The sequence below is a fragment of the Ursus americanus genome, chromosome 32 (assembly GCF_024610735.1).
Source record: "Ursus americanus isolate L20-20 chromosome 32, mUrsAme1.1.p, whole genome shotgun sequence".
NCBI classification, from domain to species: domain Eukaryota; kingdom Metazoa; phylum Chordata; class Mammalia; order Carnivora; family Ursidae; genus Ursus; species Ursus americanus.
The window spans coordinates 11123380-11142015 of record NC_142158.1 but is presented as its reverse complement, the minus strand read 5'-3'; the positions used below and the strand labels follow the sequence as shown (position 1 = coordinate 11142015).

The window sequence follows — 18636 nt, the reverse complement described above, 5'->3', positions numbered from 1 at the left end:
CCATGGAGAAATAGAGGTGAACACTGATGGCAAGTGTGAACCTCTTCAGCAAACCAAGGCTGACGCCAGAGACACGTGGGGGCTCAGCAGTCACAGGGGCCAACGAGGTCCCTGTACGTGTAAGCAGACTGAGTTGAGTGTCTGTTCCTTATGCCCAAACATTCTAAGCGATGTGACCACACTGCCCAAATGGATCTTCAGCTTTCTGCCTGGGCCCTAGTCTTGGGCACTGGCATTTCCTCCCACCAAACACACACACACACACACACACACACACACACACACTTGACTGTCGAACAACATGGGTTTGAACTGTGAGAGTCCGCTTATATGCTGATTTTTTTCAACATAGTGCAGCATTCTGAATATATTTTCTCTTCCTTACATTTTCTTAACATTTTTTTCTCTAGCTTACTTTATTGTAAGAATTCAATATTTAATACATAGAACATACAAAATATGTGTTAACTGACTATGTGATCGGTAATGCTTCTGGTCAACAGCAGGCTCTTGGTTAAGTTTTTGGAGTTGGAAGTTATACATAGATTTTCAATTGCATGAGGGCTTGGTGCGCCTAATGTCCGTGTTGTTCAAGGGTTAACTGTATTTGTAGATACAGAGAGTTTCCCCTAAAATATAGCGAGGGGCCTGTGGACGCCCAGATGATGGGAGCTGTCCGATTTCCACAAGAGTTTTTTGGGAACATAGCATCATCTTGAATCAAACTGAGTTCTTTTTTGTTTGTTTGTTTGTTTTTTTCCAGGGAAGTTTATTGAGGAGAAATGTTTAGAATGTTTTCTAGTGATTTTGAAATAGCAGCAACTCTGCTTATGGGAAAATGAGGCATCACTTCAGTTCTTTGTCAGTGTACGCTCCGCACTTCACCTGCCAAGCAGGCACATGCCGGGGCGATCAGCCCCAGAGACCTTGCCTCGGGGCTGCCCACCTCCCCCTCAATGCCTCTGGCTTCCTGGGATGGCCGTTCCACACTTCATCTTCGTTCCTGTGTTCTGCCAGAATGTCAAGTAGCGATAATGATTCCAGCTGTTCTCCTACCAAGGCGGAGCCAGTGAAAAGCTTTCTCAACTTGCAGGAGTGGAACTCATAGTGAAATGTAAGGCCCACGACGGGGCGCTAAGTACAAACATCTTGGGGCAGAGAAACGCATTCTTTTCCTCTCATCCCAATCGTTGAGTATGGCTGCTGTGTATTCGCGTGGACTCCATCATGGCTGGGGCCAGCCCTGTACATGGAAATCCATTTTTAACCCAAACCCATAGGTCTGAACCTCTCTCTCTCTCTCTCTCTCTCTCTCTCACACACACACACATGCACGCTCACACACACGTACACATATTGTCAATGAACTGTAAGAAGATGACAAAGAACAGGAAGGGGAAAGGGAACAGATGAATGGCAGAAAAATGAAAAGTGAGCTTGTTGCTGATTCCTTGTCCTTGCCTCTGCATGGCTGTGGCCACTGGCCTGTGCTGTTGGAACACGTGAGTACTCAGAACCTCCCCGCAACCTTCCCTCCGCACGTGAGAACGCTTACCGGGAAGAGAGCAGGGGAGTGTCTCACTAGAGGGACTGGCAAAGGATCAGAAGTTCAGTCTGCTGTGTGTGTGTCTAACAGGATCGCTCCCATGTGTGTTCAGAGGTCTGCTCCCTCGCCGGGCATAACCACAGTATGTCTTCTTTCTTGAGCATTGATGGGTATAAGTGAGGACACTGCCATAATTTTGTTTCTCCATAACCCAAAAAACCTCTGATGCTGGTTTTAAAGTTTTAATTTGCCAGGCGCTTACAGCCTGCTATTCTGGGTAGCTTAATTATGTACAGATGGTAATTAATAGCAATGGACATTTTTAAATGCTGGATTTTTCCCTTTTTAATCTCTAACATAGTGGCACTTTTATGGATATCAAAGACCTGCAAATGATAAAGTCAACCCCATCACCTGACACCAGTCCCCCAGTAGGAGCAAGAGGGCCAGATGCTGGGCCAGTGGACACTGGGAGGATAGGAGTGGGGAGTGGGGCATGGGCTGGTGTCAGGGCTGTGGAGCCCACCATGCGATTCTGCACATCCTGGGACAGAAAAAGACGAGGCTGCCACAATGGCTTTGAGAGAAGACGGCAGCCTGCTCATTTACGGAGGATGTTGGAGGTGTTTCTGAATGCAAACGAACGTGCCCACTGATCGACGTGGCTTTTTAATTTTTCAGGGGACCGCAAGCTCAGCACTGTCTGTTTTGCTCCCTGGAGTAGCCTCGGTGCTGAGCATAGGGCCCAGGACCGGAGTGTTCAGCAGGTACTCATCGAGCATTAATGAATGCATTCATGAGAGCCATGGCGTGCTGAGGCCAGGGACCACCATGCTCTGGGGACGGTGATCTAATGAGGCTTGGCCAGGTGGGATTGGGGTATTGCTCTCTGTAAGGATTTATTGGCTCCTCAGCCCTTGTGGCCAGAGGGCCTAGAGCTTGCTCGGAGAAGGAGGAGGACAAGGGGCACATTCTGCCAGCTAATGCCAGCCAGGCACTCAACCTTCTCAATCTCTTAGAACTACTTATGCTTCGCTAGCACCTGGCACATTGTCTGGAAGAAATCACGCTGTAACCATGCGACTGAACTAAGAGCCTTTGAACAAACCATGAGGCACGACTGTGGGCCAGCTTTCTTTATTCTGGGTACCCGGGGACGTGCTCCGGAGGAGCTGGGAAGCAGGTGAGTCCGGCCACGCGGAGGACGACGGGCCCACGGGATGGCGTCGTGACCGCCAGAAGGTGCCTTAGAAGCATGCACATGCATGGAGTCTGAGGACGTCTGGTCCTGGGGCTACATCTGCCCCTGCCCCTCCGGTGAGCCTCTCCGTGGCCGTGGACTGGCTTTTCGTACGGGTTCAGTGTGAGCCGCTGGCGGCTCCCGGCAGACACAGCGCGCGCCAGGTTCGGCTGCTCAGGAGTGAGTGACAGTGGCGTTGGCGCAGGCCACGGTGGAACGGTTCTCATTGTACAGTTGCAGCAGAACCTGGTATTCCCCCTGGAAGGACGCAGGCAGAGCATGAGATGTGCGACCCACAGAGCAGCCCGTTGTTGCACTGGGAGGGGTCAAGCGCCTCCCAGGTGCCAGCACTGTTTAAGACACTGGGGATCAAGTAGAACCAGGCCAACCAGGCGCTTACGGGCTCCCTGGGACAGACAGACGATGTACCCGACGCTTCACTATGGCTCCAGGCACGTGCTGGTGCCGGAGACAGAACGCAGGCCGGGAAGAGGAGAGACAGCAGTGCTGGGCCGGGCAGGGCAGGGTGGGGCTGGGTTAGCGCTGGTGGGCAGTTTTAAGCAGGTCCCGCTGCAGGGGTGACCTTTGGGCAAAGGCCTGAAGAAGATGGGGGCACCCCCGCTGTGCCGAGGGCTGGCACCCTGTGAGTGAGGAACAGGAAGGATGCCCACGGGGCTGCAGGGAGAGAGAACCAGAGGAGGAGGGAGAGGACATGAGTCAGGGGTGGCCTCCCAGGCCATGGTGAGGATGCTGGCTTCCACCCTGACAGGGACACAGGTCATGAGAGCGTTTTCCCCAAGGGAGTAGTCTGATCACATGTACAGGGTAATAGGACCCTCCTGGCTGCCCACAGAGCCTGTAGGGGCAGAGAGTGGAAGCACTTAAGACCAGGTGGGAGACTTCCCTGGCTGGGGCAGACGGCAGAGGTGAGGAGAAGAATCCAGATTGGATTCTGGACAGATTTTGAAAGAAGAGCCAATAATGATTTACCAAGGAAACTCTGTGGGTGGCAAAGAAAGAGAGGGGTTGAGGGTGATGCCAAAGATCCTGACCTGAGCAACTGGAAGGAGAAAGTGTCATTTGCTGAGACAGAGAAGACCTCTCGGGGATCAAAATTCAACTGCACGAAACCAGAATGTTCTCTGAGAAAACGTATTGCCACCTTTTAGGGTTCCTTTCTGGATTTGAGCCTCCACAGGGGACTCTCTTGTCTGTGGTTAATGGTTGGGCTGAATGTGAAACTGCAGAAAAACCCATGTGTCTGCTCAGCGCCAAAGCCCCGCCCCAGCCCCCAGAAGCCACGTGGAATGACGTGTCCTCAGGCTCACCAGTCTGGAGAGAGATGTTCTGGGCCGTGGGAGGTGCCGCTAAGCAGGGCAAAGGGCCCAAGAGGGTAAGATCTCAAGAGATTCCTGGCACATCTTTGAAGTGCCTGTCACCCAAAGAAGAAAAGGGGTTTAATCTGTATAAGCCAGAGGGAAGGAATAAATCAGACCACGGGATGGAGATTGCATGAGAGGCAGTTTTTGTTAGAGAAGAATAACTTTCTAGCAATTAGCAGAGGTCCAGGAGCAAGCGGGTTCCCCAACAATGAACACCGCGTTCGGCAGAGCCAGGCTGTACTCTGGACGGCGGCTGAGGTGAGAGGGTTGCGCCGAGTGTCCCCTAGGGCGCCGTTCAGCTTGAGGATCTGTGACAGCGCAGGCTCCCGTGAGGCCGGCTGCTCAAATACGAGCTGCTGTGATTTCAGAAGCAATGTAGGAATTTAACCGAAGCAGCGTGAAAGTTAGAGAGTTCATTATGAGTAAAGAGAGGTTCAAATGTGCTTCTGCTCATGTCCCCCTCATCACCACCTTCTTTATGTTTAGTGTCTGTGCATTCAGGCACACACCCCGCAAAATTATTGAAAAGCAGATGAATTTTTCACTATTGCCTTAGAAGCCTAAGAAAAAAGCATAGTATTTGCAGGAAGGTTTCTAGGTTGTGAATTCCATACTCACATTCCATACATGCCTACATACCTACATACGTATAAGATATGCACGCTCTGGTTTAGGAAGCAAGAGAATTTGGGCAATTAAGCTCATCTGCAGGCAGGTGGAGGGACACGCTAGGAAGACAGGAGGGGCAGAGTAGGGACAAGAAACAGAGGGCGGCAGGCTCTCTGCTGTTGAGGAGAACACTGAATTTGTGGGTCAGGAATTTATAGTCGTATCCTTGGCACTTAGATGAGGCTTCACCTACAAGTGTTGCCCGCACATTTTGGAAGCCCAAAGGATCTCTAAATTCTAATTCAGAAAACAGCAGTCATAGAGATGCTGGGCTCCAGGCAGGACTTCAGTCGGGGCCAAGGGACTGGCTGTGTTAAAGAGAAAGTAACACCAAGACACTGAAGATTGACTGCCGAATGGAAAAGTTTCCAGCCAGCAGGGATGAAATTAGCACAGAGCCCATCTCTGGGGGATGTGGTGGGAGGAGGGGACCTGGGGCAGGTCTTTTAAACCAGAAGGCTTCACACTGTCTCTGCCCCATATTAGGAAGCAAAGTCTCTGAGCCTTGCTGGCTGGCTGTCAGCCAAGGAAGCCGGGCTGGCTGCAGCTGGTCCTCAGCCAGCGTGGGAGCTCATGTTGAGATTAAGGCCGGCAGCTGTCTCTGCTGCATACGTGACAGATTGCACGTGTCCCACTTGGGTTATGTCCCCTGTCAATTTCAGCAGGCTGGGCGCAGTCAGGGCTGGCCAGGTTTCTGTTTCCTAGGCCCAAACCTCAGAGGGGGAAGAGGACCGATGGATGCTTAAGCAACCATGCCCACGGTGGGGACACCTGAGCCTGGCTTTGCCCTCGTGTTGGGCAACATTGCTGAGCACCAACACTGGTCGAAGAGTGCAGGTCCTGAACTCACCCAAGCATCCTAAGGGAATGCAATAAAGCTTTTTTTTACATCTCTGCAAGATTTTCTTTCAAAGGGATTCTGTGTCTTTAAGAAGTTCTTTTCCCTTCTATTTCATAGCTCTTCCTAAAGAGCACTGTTTTTGTTTTTGTTTTTTTTTAAAGTCAATGTTGCAAGATGAAAATCAATTGTTTGCAAATTTTAAGTCAATCTCCAATGGGAGGGGGAATGGAAGGATTCAGAAGGAAAATAAGGTAGGAAAAAGAATTCAAATAGCAAAGATTTCAAGAAAAAACAACCTGGGAGAATTTTGGTCCCACATCCTAGAAGTGAAGGGAGTTTGCAAGACTCTTAATATTTTACTGAAAGGTCTGCAGAGAAGACTCTGGAGAATCCCTGAGGGGGAAGGTGAAGCTGGAAACTTCCCATCTGCAAGAGCAACACTAGAGAATGTTCTAGAGACATGAGAGCTTACACCTTAGGAACCCAGAGAGTGGGACAGAAAGAAACCACACATGAAAAATGCAAGTTTAAAAAATTCTTGATGCAGAAGGAGACCCTTTCCCAGAATCATGCATGGGTTTTTTGGAAAACTGAGAGGATGAGGTTGAAACAAAAAATATAGTTATTACATCTTTGTGATTCCTTTTATGATGTCCCATAACATTCTCTCACGAATAGTATTGAAAATGTATTGCTTACGTCAGCGCTGTTTGAATTCAGCCATTTAATAAGGTCACATTATTTTGCATAAAAAGGGATTAGTGGAAAACTCTACTCTTAGCTGTGAGCCTCGTCAGTGAATGCTCAGGGTGGGGGCATTTTATTCACCTGGTGGCAGCCATGAGTAATAGTGCAAGACCGGAACCTGGGAGCTTATAAGCCCTCATGGTTGTATGTGTGTTTCTTCTTTTCTCCAAACAGCCAGCCTCACCGACAGCCCACCCCCAACGGCTTTAGCCCATGTGATCCCCGAAGACACAGGCAATCTTGCCGGCCGGGACGTGGGAGCTCTCTGCTCAGAGGATTCCCGAGTGTCCATCAGGACATAAAATGTGACACACCAAAATGGCAAAAATCAATGTCTAAGCATTTGTATGTGCCTACCGTGAGGTAACAGCTTTTTTGAAGAAGCGTGTTCTTAGTGATGGCCAATGGAAAATGTTTAAATTTAATTCCCTCCTCCACCTCCCTCTCCTCTAAGAAACTGTTCAATACAATAATTAAGTAACAGAGCAAAACAGAAAACCAAGACCTTACCTCAGGAATTTCAATTCCAGGATTATTGATGGGGCCAGCAAAATAAATCTGCTCTGAAACATACACAAAACAGGCATAATGTTACTCGATCATATTAAACAAAAATGATTTGCTCATATTTTCTGCACTCGCTGTGCAGTAGGGATCCAGTGATGAAAAAGAAGGTCTCTGTCCACACAGTTGCTCATATTCTAAGGAGAACCCTGACAGCATGTAAATAACTACACAAGGCACTAGCTGGACTGTAGAAAGTGCCAGAAGAAGACATGCTGGCTGTGTGAGAGGCAGATGGTGTGATGGTTAAGAGGCCAGGCTGGAGTCAGGGTGCGTGGGGTTAAGTCCTGAGACTGCCTTTGATAAGTGTTTTATCTTGGATAGTCATGACCTCTTTGGGCTCAGTTCCCCTTTTTAGAATGGGTTTAATAATGACAATAACAGAGTCCACTTTTCTGAGCTCTGAGGAATCAAAGAGTTAATCAAAGTAAAGTGCTAATAACAATGTCTGGAAAGCACTCAAAAAATAATTGGCTAAAATAGCAAACTAGGAAACGCCATGTTTGATTGGATGGCTGGCCAAGGAAGGCATCTCTAGAGAGATGATATTTGAGGTAAGCCCTGGGGAGGAGAATGAGTCAACGTTCAGAAGCTCTGATAAAGGAATGGAGAGGGTAGATGGTTGGGTAGTTTTACTGGGCAAGAATGATAAGGAGAGAAAGTCCAGGCTTTTGGGAGTAGATTGGGGAAAGCTTATGATAACAGATCACGGAATATAAGGAGGGTAGAGAAGTAAAAGAAGGTAGGGTGGGTTGAGAGTAGAAACAGTGGTAGAGTCAGTTGAATGGGGTTTCCATCGTTGCTGTTAGGGTCCTAGAATGCAGGGAGGTCTAGAAGGACATGGTAAAGCCAGAGGGCAGAAGGCTTGACACTGAGATTTCAGAAGTGGTGCATTTACTGGTGATGACAACACATAGGGTTGATGTGGGAGTCAGCGGTTGAGGTGTAATGATGGAAAACATTAGGGGAGGTCAAACTGCTGGGACATTATGGTGGTGGGTGGGCCAGTCATGTCAATATTGAATATTGAAATCTTGCCCAGCTCCTCATATGGTGACTGCCGTCTCTGTGACTCCCAGCCCCGTGCCCTTCACACATGATAAGCATAGTGTTTAAGAGCACAGACTCTGGGTCAGATTGTCTGTGCTGGGCTTGACTTTGGGCTCTTTTGATTATTAGTTGGGCAAGTCACCTGATCTTTCTGCGCCTCCGTTTCCTCATCAGAAAATGAGGCGGGGGTTATAATAATATTCACCTCACAGAGTTGTCATGAGGATCACATGAGTTAATGAAAGTAAAACTCTTTCCACAGCACCTGGTCCATGATGAGCAGTAAATGAGCGTTTGCCATTAATACATTCACTCACCAGTCTGCACTAGGGGGCATCTGCCCAATACAGGCCAAGCGTTATGCCAGGTGCTAGACAGAACGGTAGACAAGAATATTATGCGAACCATTTGAAGCATTGGTTGCCCAGAATTGTAATCATTTGTTTATAGGCTGCTTCCTTCAGTAGTCTGTGCCTTTTTCTTTGCACAGGTCCCAGGACACTGCAAGGTCGAACACACAGCAGGGCGCAATATCGGGTTGTTACAGAGGTGGTTGAATGAACAGATCCAGAGCCAGAATGTGGGTTTGTCAACCAACTTCATTCTTGCTCCTGCTATTGTGATCCTCTCCCTGCTGGAAATCTCTGGGCCTGGGCCATGCTGACACAAGAGACTGGATTAGGGAGAGAGCCATCAGAACAGTCAATCTGGTGACAAGGGTGGGAGGGATGGTGGAGGACGATGGAGTTGAATAAATGCTTATTGGTTTATTGTTGGCATTAAGTATTGAGCTCCTTTAATGGCACAGTGACTTCCTGCCTCACATAGCTTCTGATGCCTAACCACTGCTCAATAAATATTTGGAGACCGTCCAAACTCTCTCCATGAAAAGGGGCTTTGGGCCAGGGGCATGGCTGGTGCATGAGCAGCTGCCCACATGGAATGATATCAGGGGTATGGGGGGCATTTAGAAAAGGCATCTCCAGGCAATCTGAACCTTAACTTCTAGCAGGAGACCCATTCTTAGCATAGCCTTTGGCTTCTGTTGGCTCATGTCCCAAACATGTCTATCCTTCCTTCCTATGGTCAATTTCTTGTACCTTGCAAGGATAATGTGCAAACATGGTAGGTGCCAGAGGGACAACATTCCTGTTTCATTGCACTAACTGAACTGATCCATTTATTTATTCTTTTTTGGAAGATTTTTATTTATTTATTTGACAGAGAGAGAGAGACAGGGCACCCAAGCAGGGGGAGAGGCAGGCAGAGGCAGGGGGAGAGGTAGGCAGATGCAGAGGGAGAGGCAGGCTCCCTCTGAGAAAGGAGCCCGATGCGGGACTCATCCCAGGACCCTGGGATCATGACCTAAGCAGAAGGCAGACACTTAACTGAGCCACCCAGGCACCATTGATCCATTTAATTTTGAAAGGAAATACATATTTGGTTGTGGATATAAGCAAAAGTTTAATTGGAAGCTACTTCTCCCTGTGATGTGGTTTTAGAAATAGACATGTTGAAGTGCAATTGGGAAAGATACAATGACTAGCTGTGCAGAAAGTTAACCGTGGGAGAAATGAGTGGTGCATGTGGGCGGTGTATCTAACAAGTGCCGAGAGTTCAGAGGGGGCTGCCTGGGATTCATTTGTAGTACAACCGGAGGGCATACCGTTCACGTTATAATATGTGAGTGGTGCCCCCTGCAGTTACGCAATGCAGTGGCCCAGCTACCAGTACACCATTCCTTTTTTAGGAAATTCTCTTCCCCAGTGGATATTCTCTGACCCAAGCCAGAGCAATCTGAGCAGGAAGACAAAGAAGAGACCCAGGGCCAACCTATTCTGGCAAGAGATGGTTTGTTTTATTTCAACTCACCAGTATGTAGGGCTGTTCGCTTTCTGCCTGGTGTTGCAGCCTTTGTACCGTGTGCCTTTCAGAAAATCCCTTTGCTTTTGTTGGCAGAAATGGATTTCTGCTGCTCACAACGCAAGGACTGTGAGTGCTATGGGCATGAACCAGTCAAGATCACTCACGCTGGCCATCAAAGTAAGGGACGCAGGAGCAGAGTCCAAGAATGGGGAGTGAGTGTGCCTGTGCGTGTCTGGTCTGGGCGGGTTCCCTTGGACACATTTTACCCCTGCTTTATGCTTCTACGGATTGTCCTAAGGTGGCGTAGTGCAAACGGCTTGACCTTGGAAGCAGACAGAACTGACTTTAGGACCCAGCTCTCCTATTTGCTGGCTGAGTGTCCATCCTACAAATCAATTTCTGCACTTGCAAGAGGGAAACGAGAATGTCTCTCCTGCAGGGCATGGGGGGACCAGAGAACTGTACGTAAACTTACTGGTCCCCAGTAAGGCCAGAGCCAGTAGTTATTAGCTGCATTACTATCCACCGGATGGGAAAAAGGGTAATGCCATGAAGACCCACTTGGATGCCAAGGAACACATCAAGCCCAGGTTTTGGAACCTTTTGGCAGAGGCAACAGCTAGTAAGTTCTGTTGGTGCCATTCGTTTTAAAAAACAGATGAGGACAGCTCTTTGAAGAATCACATTAGAATGATATCTAACATTCTATTATGCTCATTTTTTTAGTTTATTTTTATTTTTTTTAATGTTTTTTTATTATATTATGTTAGTCACCATACAGTACATCCCTGGTTTCTAATGCAAAGTTCGATGATTCATTAGTTGCATATAACACCCAGTGCACCATGCAATATGTGCCCTCCTTACTACCCATCACCAGCCTATCCCATTCCCCCACCCCCTTCCCCTCTGAAGCCCTCAGTTTGTTTCCCAGAGTCCATAGTCTCTCATGCTTCATTGCCCCTTCTGATTACCCCCCTTTCTTTATCCCTTTCTTCCCCTACCGATCTTCCTAGTTCTTATGTTCCATAGATGAGAGAAACCATATGATAGTTGTCTTTCTCTGCTTGACTTATTTCACTTAGCATTATCTCCTCCAGTGCCGTCCACGTTGCAGCAAATGTTGAGAACTCGTTCTTTCTGATAGCTGAGTACTATTCCATTGTATATATGGACCACAGCTTCTTAATCCAGTCATCTGTTGAAGGGCATTTTATGCTCCAAGATTTGCAAATTGTGTGTCTCAAATAAAGAGGTTCTGTACTGGGCCGAGAGGTTTTCATTAAATCTCTCTCTCACACTTTACAGTTTCAGTTGGAGCTCTTTGGGGGTCTGTGAAGTTCCCGAGAACAGCTGCAAGTCACTCATGAAACTTTTTTTTTTTTTTAACCTAATGAAACAACACCTAAAATTAAATTCTCGCCCCTTCCGTTCTTAGATCCTCCCCGATTCTGAGATTCCTCTAATTAACATTCTCGCACTCCAGGACTATAAAAAGAGCCCCAGTATATCTGTACCCACTCCTTCCTTTCTTCCATTTGAAATCTTTATCAGTTTTTGGTGTGCTGCGGATTAAAGAAATCCATCTCCCCGGTTCTGAACACATGAAGTCATTTCTGTAAAGTGGCTTTGTTTTTGACCCAGATCTTTGTGTGGTTGGCACATAGTGTCTTTTTCAGAAAGGAAATTGATTTTTAAATTGTGGAAATAAAAGGTCCCAAAGGGTTTTGGATTCGATGGACGTGAGGCTCTGGGCTGTCTCCTGCTCTGCAACCCTTTGTCCTCTGCAAGCAGCGTGAATGCCCCCTGGAAGCACGTCCCGAATGCGTGGGTTCTGTCCAAGACATTCTCCCTGTTTCCTAGCCCTCCCCAGTGTCTTACTGCAATTGCCTCCAGTCTTCCAAATTTATTACAAAAATGTCATCAATATTTAAGCACCAGGAGGGTGTTCAACACTGTAAAAATACTTAAGAGTTACAATTTATCATAAATAGGCCAATTAGTACATTCAGAACAAAGATTTTAAAAATCATCATTTATTTATTTACTCCAGCTTTGAATCTTTTTCCTACCTGCCAGGCCCAGTTGAGGGCGATCTTTGGGGGAGATGTGCTGAACTAGGAGGACACAGGCTTCAGCGTGCTCTCCAGGGAGTGGGGGCACCTCAGGAGCTGGGGAGGCCCCCTTACAAGGGCTCCTGTGGGCAGTGGTCCCACAGCAAAGACGGAGTCGGGAGAGTGTTCCAAGTAGACCAGGAGCCTTGTCTCTAGAGCGAGAGTGAGCGAGCGCATGACTTCATTTTAGTGAGCTCTAAATATAATCTTCACTCCTCTCCCTGCCTCCGGGCATTTCCTTTAAGACACCCAAGTCTGGCAGATGGCTAAGGCCCGGGCACGGCTCCTCATCTTCTCCCTGATTTTAGCTCTGCTTTTTTCAGTCTCTGACCCTGCAGGGTGTAGAAAATGCTTCCTGGGCCCACAGGGCAATGAGCTAGGTGCTGGTTAGGGCTCTCGTTTAAATTCATAATGAGCTTGCCTGGTGGGGACTCAAAGGAGGGTCCCCTTGCCTCCAGGGGGATTGTGGCTGTAGACAGACTCCCTGAGGGCCTGAAAGCCTTGAGGTTTCTTCTGGGTTTCCATGGATGGGTTTCAGGCAGTCTGGGCAGGTAGCTCCAGGCTGGGCCCCGGGCCCAGTTTTTATTTTTTTATTATTTATTTATTTATTTGGTGTGTCTGACTTTGTCAGCTTCTCTATCTCCTGGGCCGTTTCGCCTTTTATTCTGCAGAGCCCGTGCCTTCTTTATGTCTTTCCTGAGGGCTGGCCACCAGAGGACTTCAGTGTGGTAAGCGTGCCCGTACCACCTGGGAAGCGACCTGAGCGTCTGCGTGCAGTTGCCCAGACTGCCGGCCGAGGGGGTGGGTGGGGGCACAAATCTAGTTCCTGCCCCGTGGGGCCAGGCTCCGCAGCCTGGGGCTGGGTCCCCCCCACAGATCCTTCTGCTGTCCTGGCCTCATCCGTTAGCCGGTTTTGAAATAAGGGCAGCCTTGGTAGCATCGGCCGTGCATTGAACGTTTGTCCCAGGTCAAGAGCCTGCCACCTCTCCGTACTTTCCCGCTGTGCAGTGGCCCGAGTAGGACAGCTGGAAGTCCGGGGGTGTTATCCTCTGCAAGCCCTCAACCCAGGAGGACTGGAATCTGGGGATAAATTCCATAACCTCCCGACCTTCAGAGGGATAATTCTGACATGCACACTGCAGTTCCCCAGGATCCCAGTGGGGCAGAGCCCTGGTTCCCTTCCCAGTAATCAGTTGCCCATTTATCCCTTCCTGGCTTTTCCTCCTGCCCCGAAACCCTCGAGTTCCTCGCTCATGCCTGCTTTCTGGCATTGCTTCCTAATAACTCCCCACCCCCAAGTCCTTGTCTCTGGCTTTGCGGGGGAGCCCCAAACTACCAACACTTCCTGGCAGAAGGTGAACCTTTTCCCAATTTGTACCAAGGCCCCGTATGAGCCAGTGACCGTCTTAGAAAGTTGGCTGCCGATATATTTGGGCCTGACTGTGATGATGGAGTCACCCAGTCTAGAAGCTAAATCTGAGCACCCTCGAAGCTACTCTCTGACTTCTGCAAGAAGAATGAATGTCCTGGATTGTCCTTGAGAAGGCTCAGAACCTCACACTTTGAAGAAGACAAGAGTTGAGAGAGAGGGATGAGGAGGTGAAGACCATGCTGGGTGGGTGGGTGGCTGTGAGGGAGCCAGCAGGCATGGGAAAGGGGGAGCAGAGAAGGAGCGGGAGAGGTGTGCAGCTGGCCTCTCAGATTCTAGGTTCTTCGTTCAGACGCATGGACTCTTACTGTGCCTGAGCATTGGGCCACTGTGGGCCAATGTGGTGCAACCTGTAATAAATGAGGTATATTCTCTAAACTGATTCGAAGCTTTGGGATTCCTGGGCATATCAGATGATCCTTTTTTTGAGAGAATTTTTGCTGTTGCATATGGGAGCTCAGTCATTAAAACATGTTCAATTTTATTTCCAAACCTATCTTGAGATATCCAGCATGTTTTTGGCCCCTCTGGTCAGTTCTGGGCATCCTAGCTGTGGTCCTTTTCAGAATTACAACTGCACTTTGGAGCTCATAAGTATCTGATTAGAGTTTGGATTACTACAGGTGTTAGCTTTGTCTGTACTACTTCGATATCTTTCACGGTTCATTCAAACGGGCTAATGAGATCTTCGTTTTGGCCATTTTACCACTAGAGAAACTTAATGTTATTTACAACTTGAAAGCATTCACTGTGCCCTTGCAATGGATCATTTATAAAACTATGAAATGAGAATCTTCTAAGGGCTTCCTTGCTCACGGGCCCACTCCTTCACCTCTCTGGTGAATCCGAGATGCACCTGTTACCCCTATTCTTTTTTCCCCTAGTTGCATCCTGGCTTCCTCTTAATAATAAACTTTTATAAAGGACTCATTGCTATCTCACCCTCTTTCTCTGCTGGAATGATTCCAACACATGGGTCGTGGAATTGACTTCCAGCCAAATAGCTTTTCTTGTGAGTAGGAAGGATCCATGGCAGGTGGGAGCTTTAGGGGGTCTCAGACAGGGTGAAAATAATGGCCCAACAAGGCAAACCTTTTCTGAGCAATGATGTAATCCCTTAACAGAAAAACTCGTATCTCTGCTCAGGAACACGAGTAACTGTATCGTCTGTGAAGTTCTCCAAACGGTTGACTTCTGCGAAGGCATTTTCATTGAAAACATATAGAGTTTGGGTTTTCCTTGGATTATGCACAATTAGTTGGCCTTTTTACGTGGTACGCGGAGGTCAGATAAGATGGATTGATTTTCCAGTTGGGAGCTGAGCAGGCTACAAATGCCCACCCTTCAAGATGTCTGTGTCCTTATCCCCAGAGCCTATGAGTATGTTACCTTCTGTGACAAAAGGGACTTTGTGGATATAATAATGCTAAAGTTTGAGATGGGGAGATTAACCTGGATTATCTGGGTGAGTTCAGTGAGATTACAAACTGGTTTCAAGCCAACAAATGCTTCTAGAAACTGAAAAAGTCAAGGAAATGGATTCTCCCCTGAAGCTTCTAGAAGGAACACAGTCCTACTGACACTTTGATTTTAGACTTCTGACATCCCAAACTACAAGAGAATAAACTTGTTACAAGTTACTAAATTTGTGGTCGTTTGTTACAACAGCAGTAGGAAACTAACACAGTTGTCTTGGATTAAGAGAGGAGGCTCCAGGTGATCGACCTGAGAAGGGGCCGAGAGTGATGGCTTGTTTGAATTTGGGTCCCCAACAAAGGGCCCTTCAGAACCATGACACCAGCATAACCCAAGATTTCAGGAAAAGAGAAGGTACTTGAGGTTATAGCTTGGGCTGGAGAGTGAAGTTTCAAATATACATTCACATACTTGCATTCAGGATAGACCGTTAAAAAAATTAGAGCAATATAGAAACTACTATGTCAGTGATGTCTAATGATGTTCTGCAAAGATGGAAATGTTCCATATCTGCATCACCAAATATGGGAGCCTCTAGCTAAATGTGGCCAGTGTGACTGATGACCTGAGTTTTTGATTTAATTTAAATGTAAATGATTTAAATAGCCACATGTGACTAGTGGCTATCATACTGGATAGTTTTAGGTCAGCACTGTCTAATAGAAATATAACGTGAGCCACATACATAATTTAAAATTTTCTAGTAGCCATATTTTACAAAAAGGAAAAAAAAAGCATGTGAAATTAATTCAAGAATATAAATATATTTTAACCCATATCTTAAAATACTATAATTTCAATATGTAACCAATATAAAAAATTAACAAGATATTTAGAAGTCTTTTTTTAACAATTTTTTTTTTTTTTTTTGCACAAAATCTTCAAAATGTAGTGTGTATTCTACACTTAAAACACATATCACTCTGGACTGGCCACATTTCTGGTGCCCACTAGCCACATGTGGCTAGTGGCAACTGTACCAAATGGTGCCAATTATTTATTTTTAAAAAAGGTTTATTTATTTATTTTAGAGAAAGAGAGAGAGTGAACGTACATTGCGGGAAGGGCAGAGCCAGAGGGAGAGAGAGAATCCCAAGCAGACTCCTCACTGAGCACTCAGTCTGATGTGGGGCTCAATTCCACAGCCCTGAGATCATGACTTGAGCCGAAATCAAGATTTGGAAGCTTAACTGACGGAGACACCCAAGTACCCCCCAGGCGGTGCCAATTATTAAGTCACTGATGAGGAATTGGTGTCCAGAAGGTGAAATGATTTGTTTCCAAGTTTATTCCTCCTACAAGACCTTTTTGTCTTTGCTGCTCAGTTTCCGTTCAAGAGATACATAACTTCTGGCAATGAGAAGGGAAAGAACATTTAAGTTTTTTTCCCTACCAACTTATTTCTGAATTTCAGTGGATAAATAGTTAATGTAACTCTCAAAATATAACTTGTGAATTGGTGGGCTGATTGGATTTCCAGAAATGGAAATGAAGACGACAGTGCTGGGGAGAAAGAGGAGAAATTGAATTGATCTCCAGAAACCTGGGGCAGATGCAGGAAAGAGCAATGTGATGGGAAAAAATAGAACAGACATTGCAAAGGGTGGCCTTTCTCAGATTGGGGGTCTCTGGGGTGCATGCACATCAGAGTTCTCAGGATGTTTGTTAAAATGCAAATACCAGCAACCTGTGGGATTAGAGTTTTGAGTGGTCCAGGGAGCTGGGAGTTGGCCTTCTTAACTGGCTTCATAAATGATTATTACATGAAAGTGTGGGAGTTGTCGAGCCAGGGTTTTGAAAATCTACAATAGGCTGAAAATTCGTAAAGGAGCTTGTATTGTCTTAGAAAATTAAAAATGCTTTGATCCTAGGTCATCATCAATCTAAACATGCTGGGTTCAACTAAACTGAAACTGCGACTGATGGCAAAGGACAGTTCCAACATATTATTGGCTCTTACAGATGGGCTTGAATTTGTGGGCAGAAAGAAATTTCCTAGGGCTGTAGGATTTCTTAATAGGCAATATGCTTTCCTCCTCCTCCTCCTCCTCCTCCTCCTCCTCCTCCTCCTCCTCCTCCTCCTCCTCTTCTTCTTCCTCTTCTTCTTCTTTGGTCATTGCTGGTACCCTCTCCAGGTTGATCGTTGTTCCTACTTCTATTTTTTGCAGTTTAAGAGTGGGAGTTTTCTGGGGCGCCTGGGTGGCTCAGTCGTTGAGCGTCTGCCTTTTGCTTGGGGCGTGATCCCAGCATTCTGGGATCGAGCCCCACATCGGGCTCCTCCACTGGGAGCCTGCTTCTCCCTCTCCCACTCCCCCTGCTTCTGTTCCCTCTCTCGCTGGCTGGCTCTCTCTGTCAAATAAATAAATAAAACCTTAAAAAAAAAAAAAAAAGAGTGGGAGTTTTCTGCTAGTGCATCACACACCACTGTTTTTGTTGACTCTCTCCATTAGTCTGCAGCAGTGGCGGCGGCCCAGCAAATCCACAGCTGCTTGAAGGATGCAGACAAAGAATAAAACATGAAAAGAAGAAGGGCTGAAGGCTGAGGAGACGATGCTTCAAATGTCCAATGTCAGGAGAAATGCAAATGGCGCTCTCTCCCCGGAGGCACAAAGAGGCCACGGAGACTGTGCTGTGTGGGCCACCAGAGGGTATGCAGCTTGGACTGGAGTCATGTTCCTGCTACCTCCGAGGAAAAAGGTCTTCAACTTCCAAGCCTCGAAAGCTCCCCTGCCCCTGCAGACCTTGTTAAAATGCAGACTTCCACGCTGAGATGGATGACTTCAGGGGCCCAGAGCCCTTGCTTGAGAAATCCCTAATCAGCTGCATGAAGTAGCTTCCATTTATCATGCACTGAGCGCTTACTCTGTGTCAGACTATTCGAAGGGCTTTGCATGTATTACCCCATCTTGTCCTTCTAACACTCCCACGAGATCACCCGTATTTTCCTTATTGTACACAGGAAGAAAGTGATGCTTTTTAGAAAGATCGAGTAATTTGCTTGAAGTCACGTAAACACAGGTGGCAGTGAGGGTCCAACTCTGTGCAGGGTTAGCTTCAAACCCTGTGCTTGTCCCCAACCAGGCTAGTGGTTCTCAAAGTGTGGTCCCTGGATCAGCATCATCAGCCTTACCCGGGCACTTGTAAGAAATGCAAATTTTAAGCCTCTCCAGAAGTACTGAATTGAAAATTGGGGGTGGGACCAACAATCTGTGGTTGACAAATCCTCCAGGTGCTGTGATGTATGTGCAAGTTTGAGAAGCCTCCTGCTTTCCCAGGCAGCGCTGCAGTGGGATGAGGCAGGCCCCAGAAAATTCTTGGAGAATAATACAGGGGCTGGTAGCGTTCTCCTACAGCAATGGAATGACAGTGGGGTTGGTAATGGCAGAAGAAACTGCAGTTCCCAGGTGGCAGAGGACCATCACCCCCCTCGTGGGTCTGTGGATTCATCCAAGGGAAGTGGGACCAAGACACACGAGTTCCCATCTAAGCCCCTTTGTTATCTGGGGAAAGAGGACGAGAAGCTGGGATCTGGACAGATTGAGAAGGAAGTTACAGGGACAGCAGAGCAGAAAGCCTGAAGCAAAGGAATTTGCAGAAGCAGGTGGCCTAAAATGGCCCAGAAATCCAAGGTAAGCAGACAGGTGGGACAGAGGTGACAATCCAGAGAAGGCATATTTTAAAGTTGAGGCCTCAGATCAAGCCGCTTGTTCCC

General features: G+C 47.3%; 1 protein-coding gene across 2 annotated transcripts in view; it reads right to left on the bottom strand.

The window, feature by feature from the left end:
• Positions 1-2667: 2667 nt before the first annotated feature.
• Positions 2668-18636, bottom strand: part of LY86 (lymphocyte antigen 86) — a 59555-nt gene continuing 43586 nt past the window's right edge. For both annotated transcript variants that reach the window (XM_045811677.2, XM_045811676.2), the window contains 2 exons: positions 6936-6988; positions 2668-3044 (listed from right to left, as the gene is read on the bottom strand). In XM_045811677.2, the coding sequence (XP_045667633.1) occupies positions 2961-3044; positions 6936-6988 (137 nt within the window). In that variant the 3' untranslated portion in view covers positions 2668-2960. The remainder of the gene's footprint in view (positions 3045-6935; positions 6989-18636) is intronic.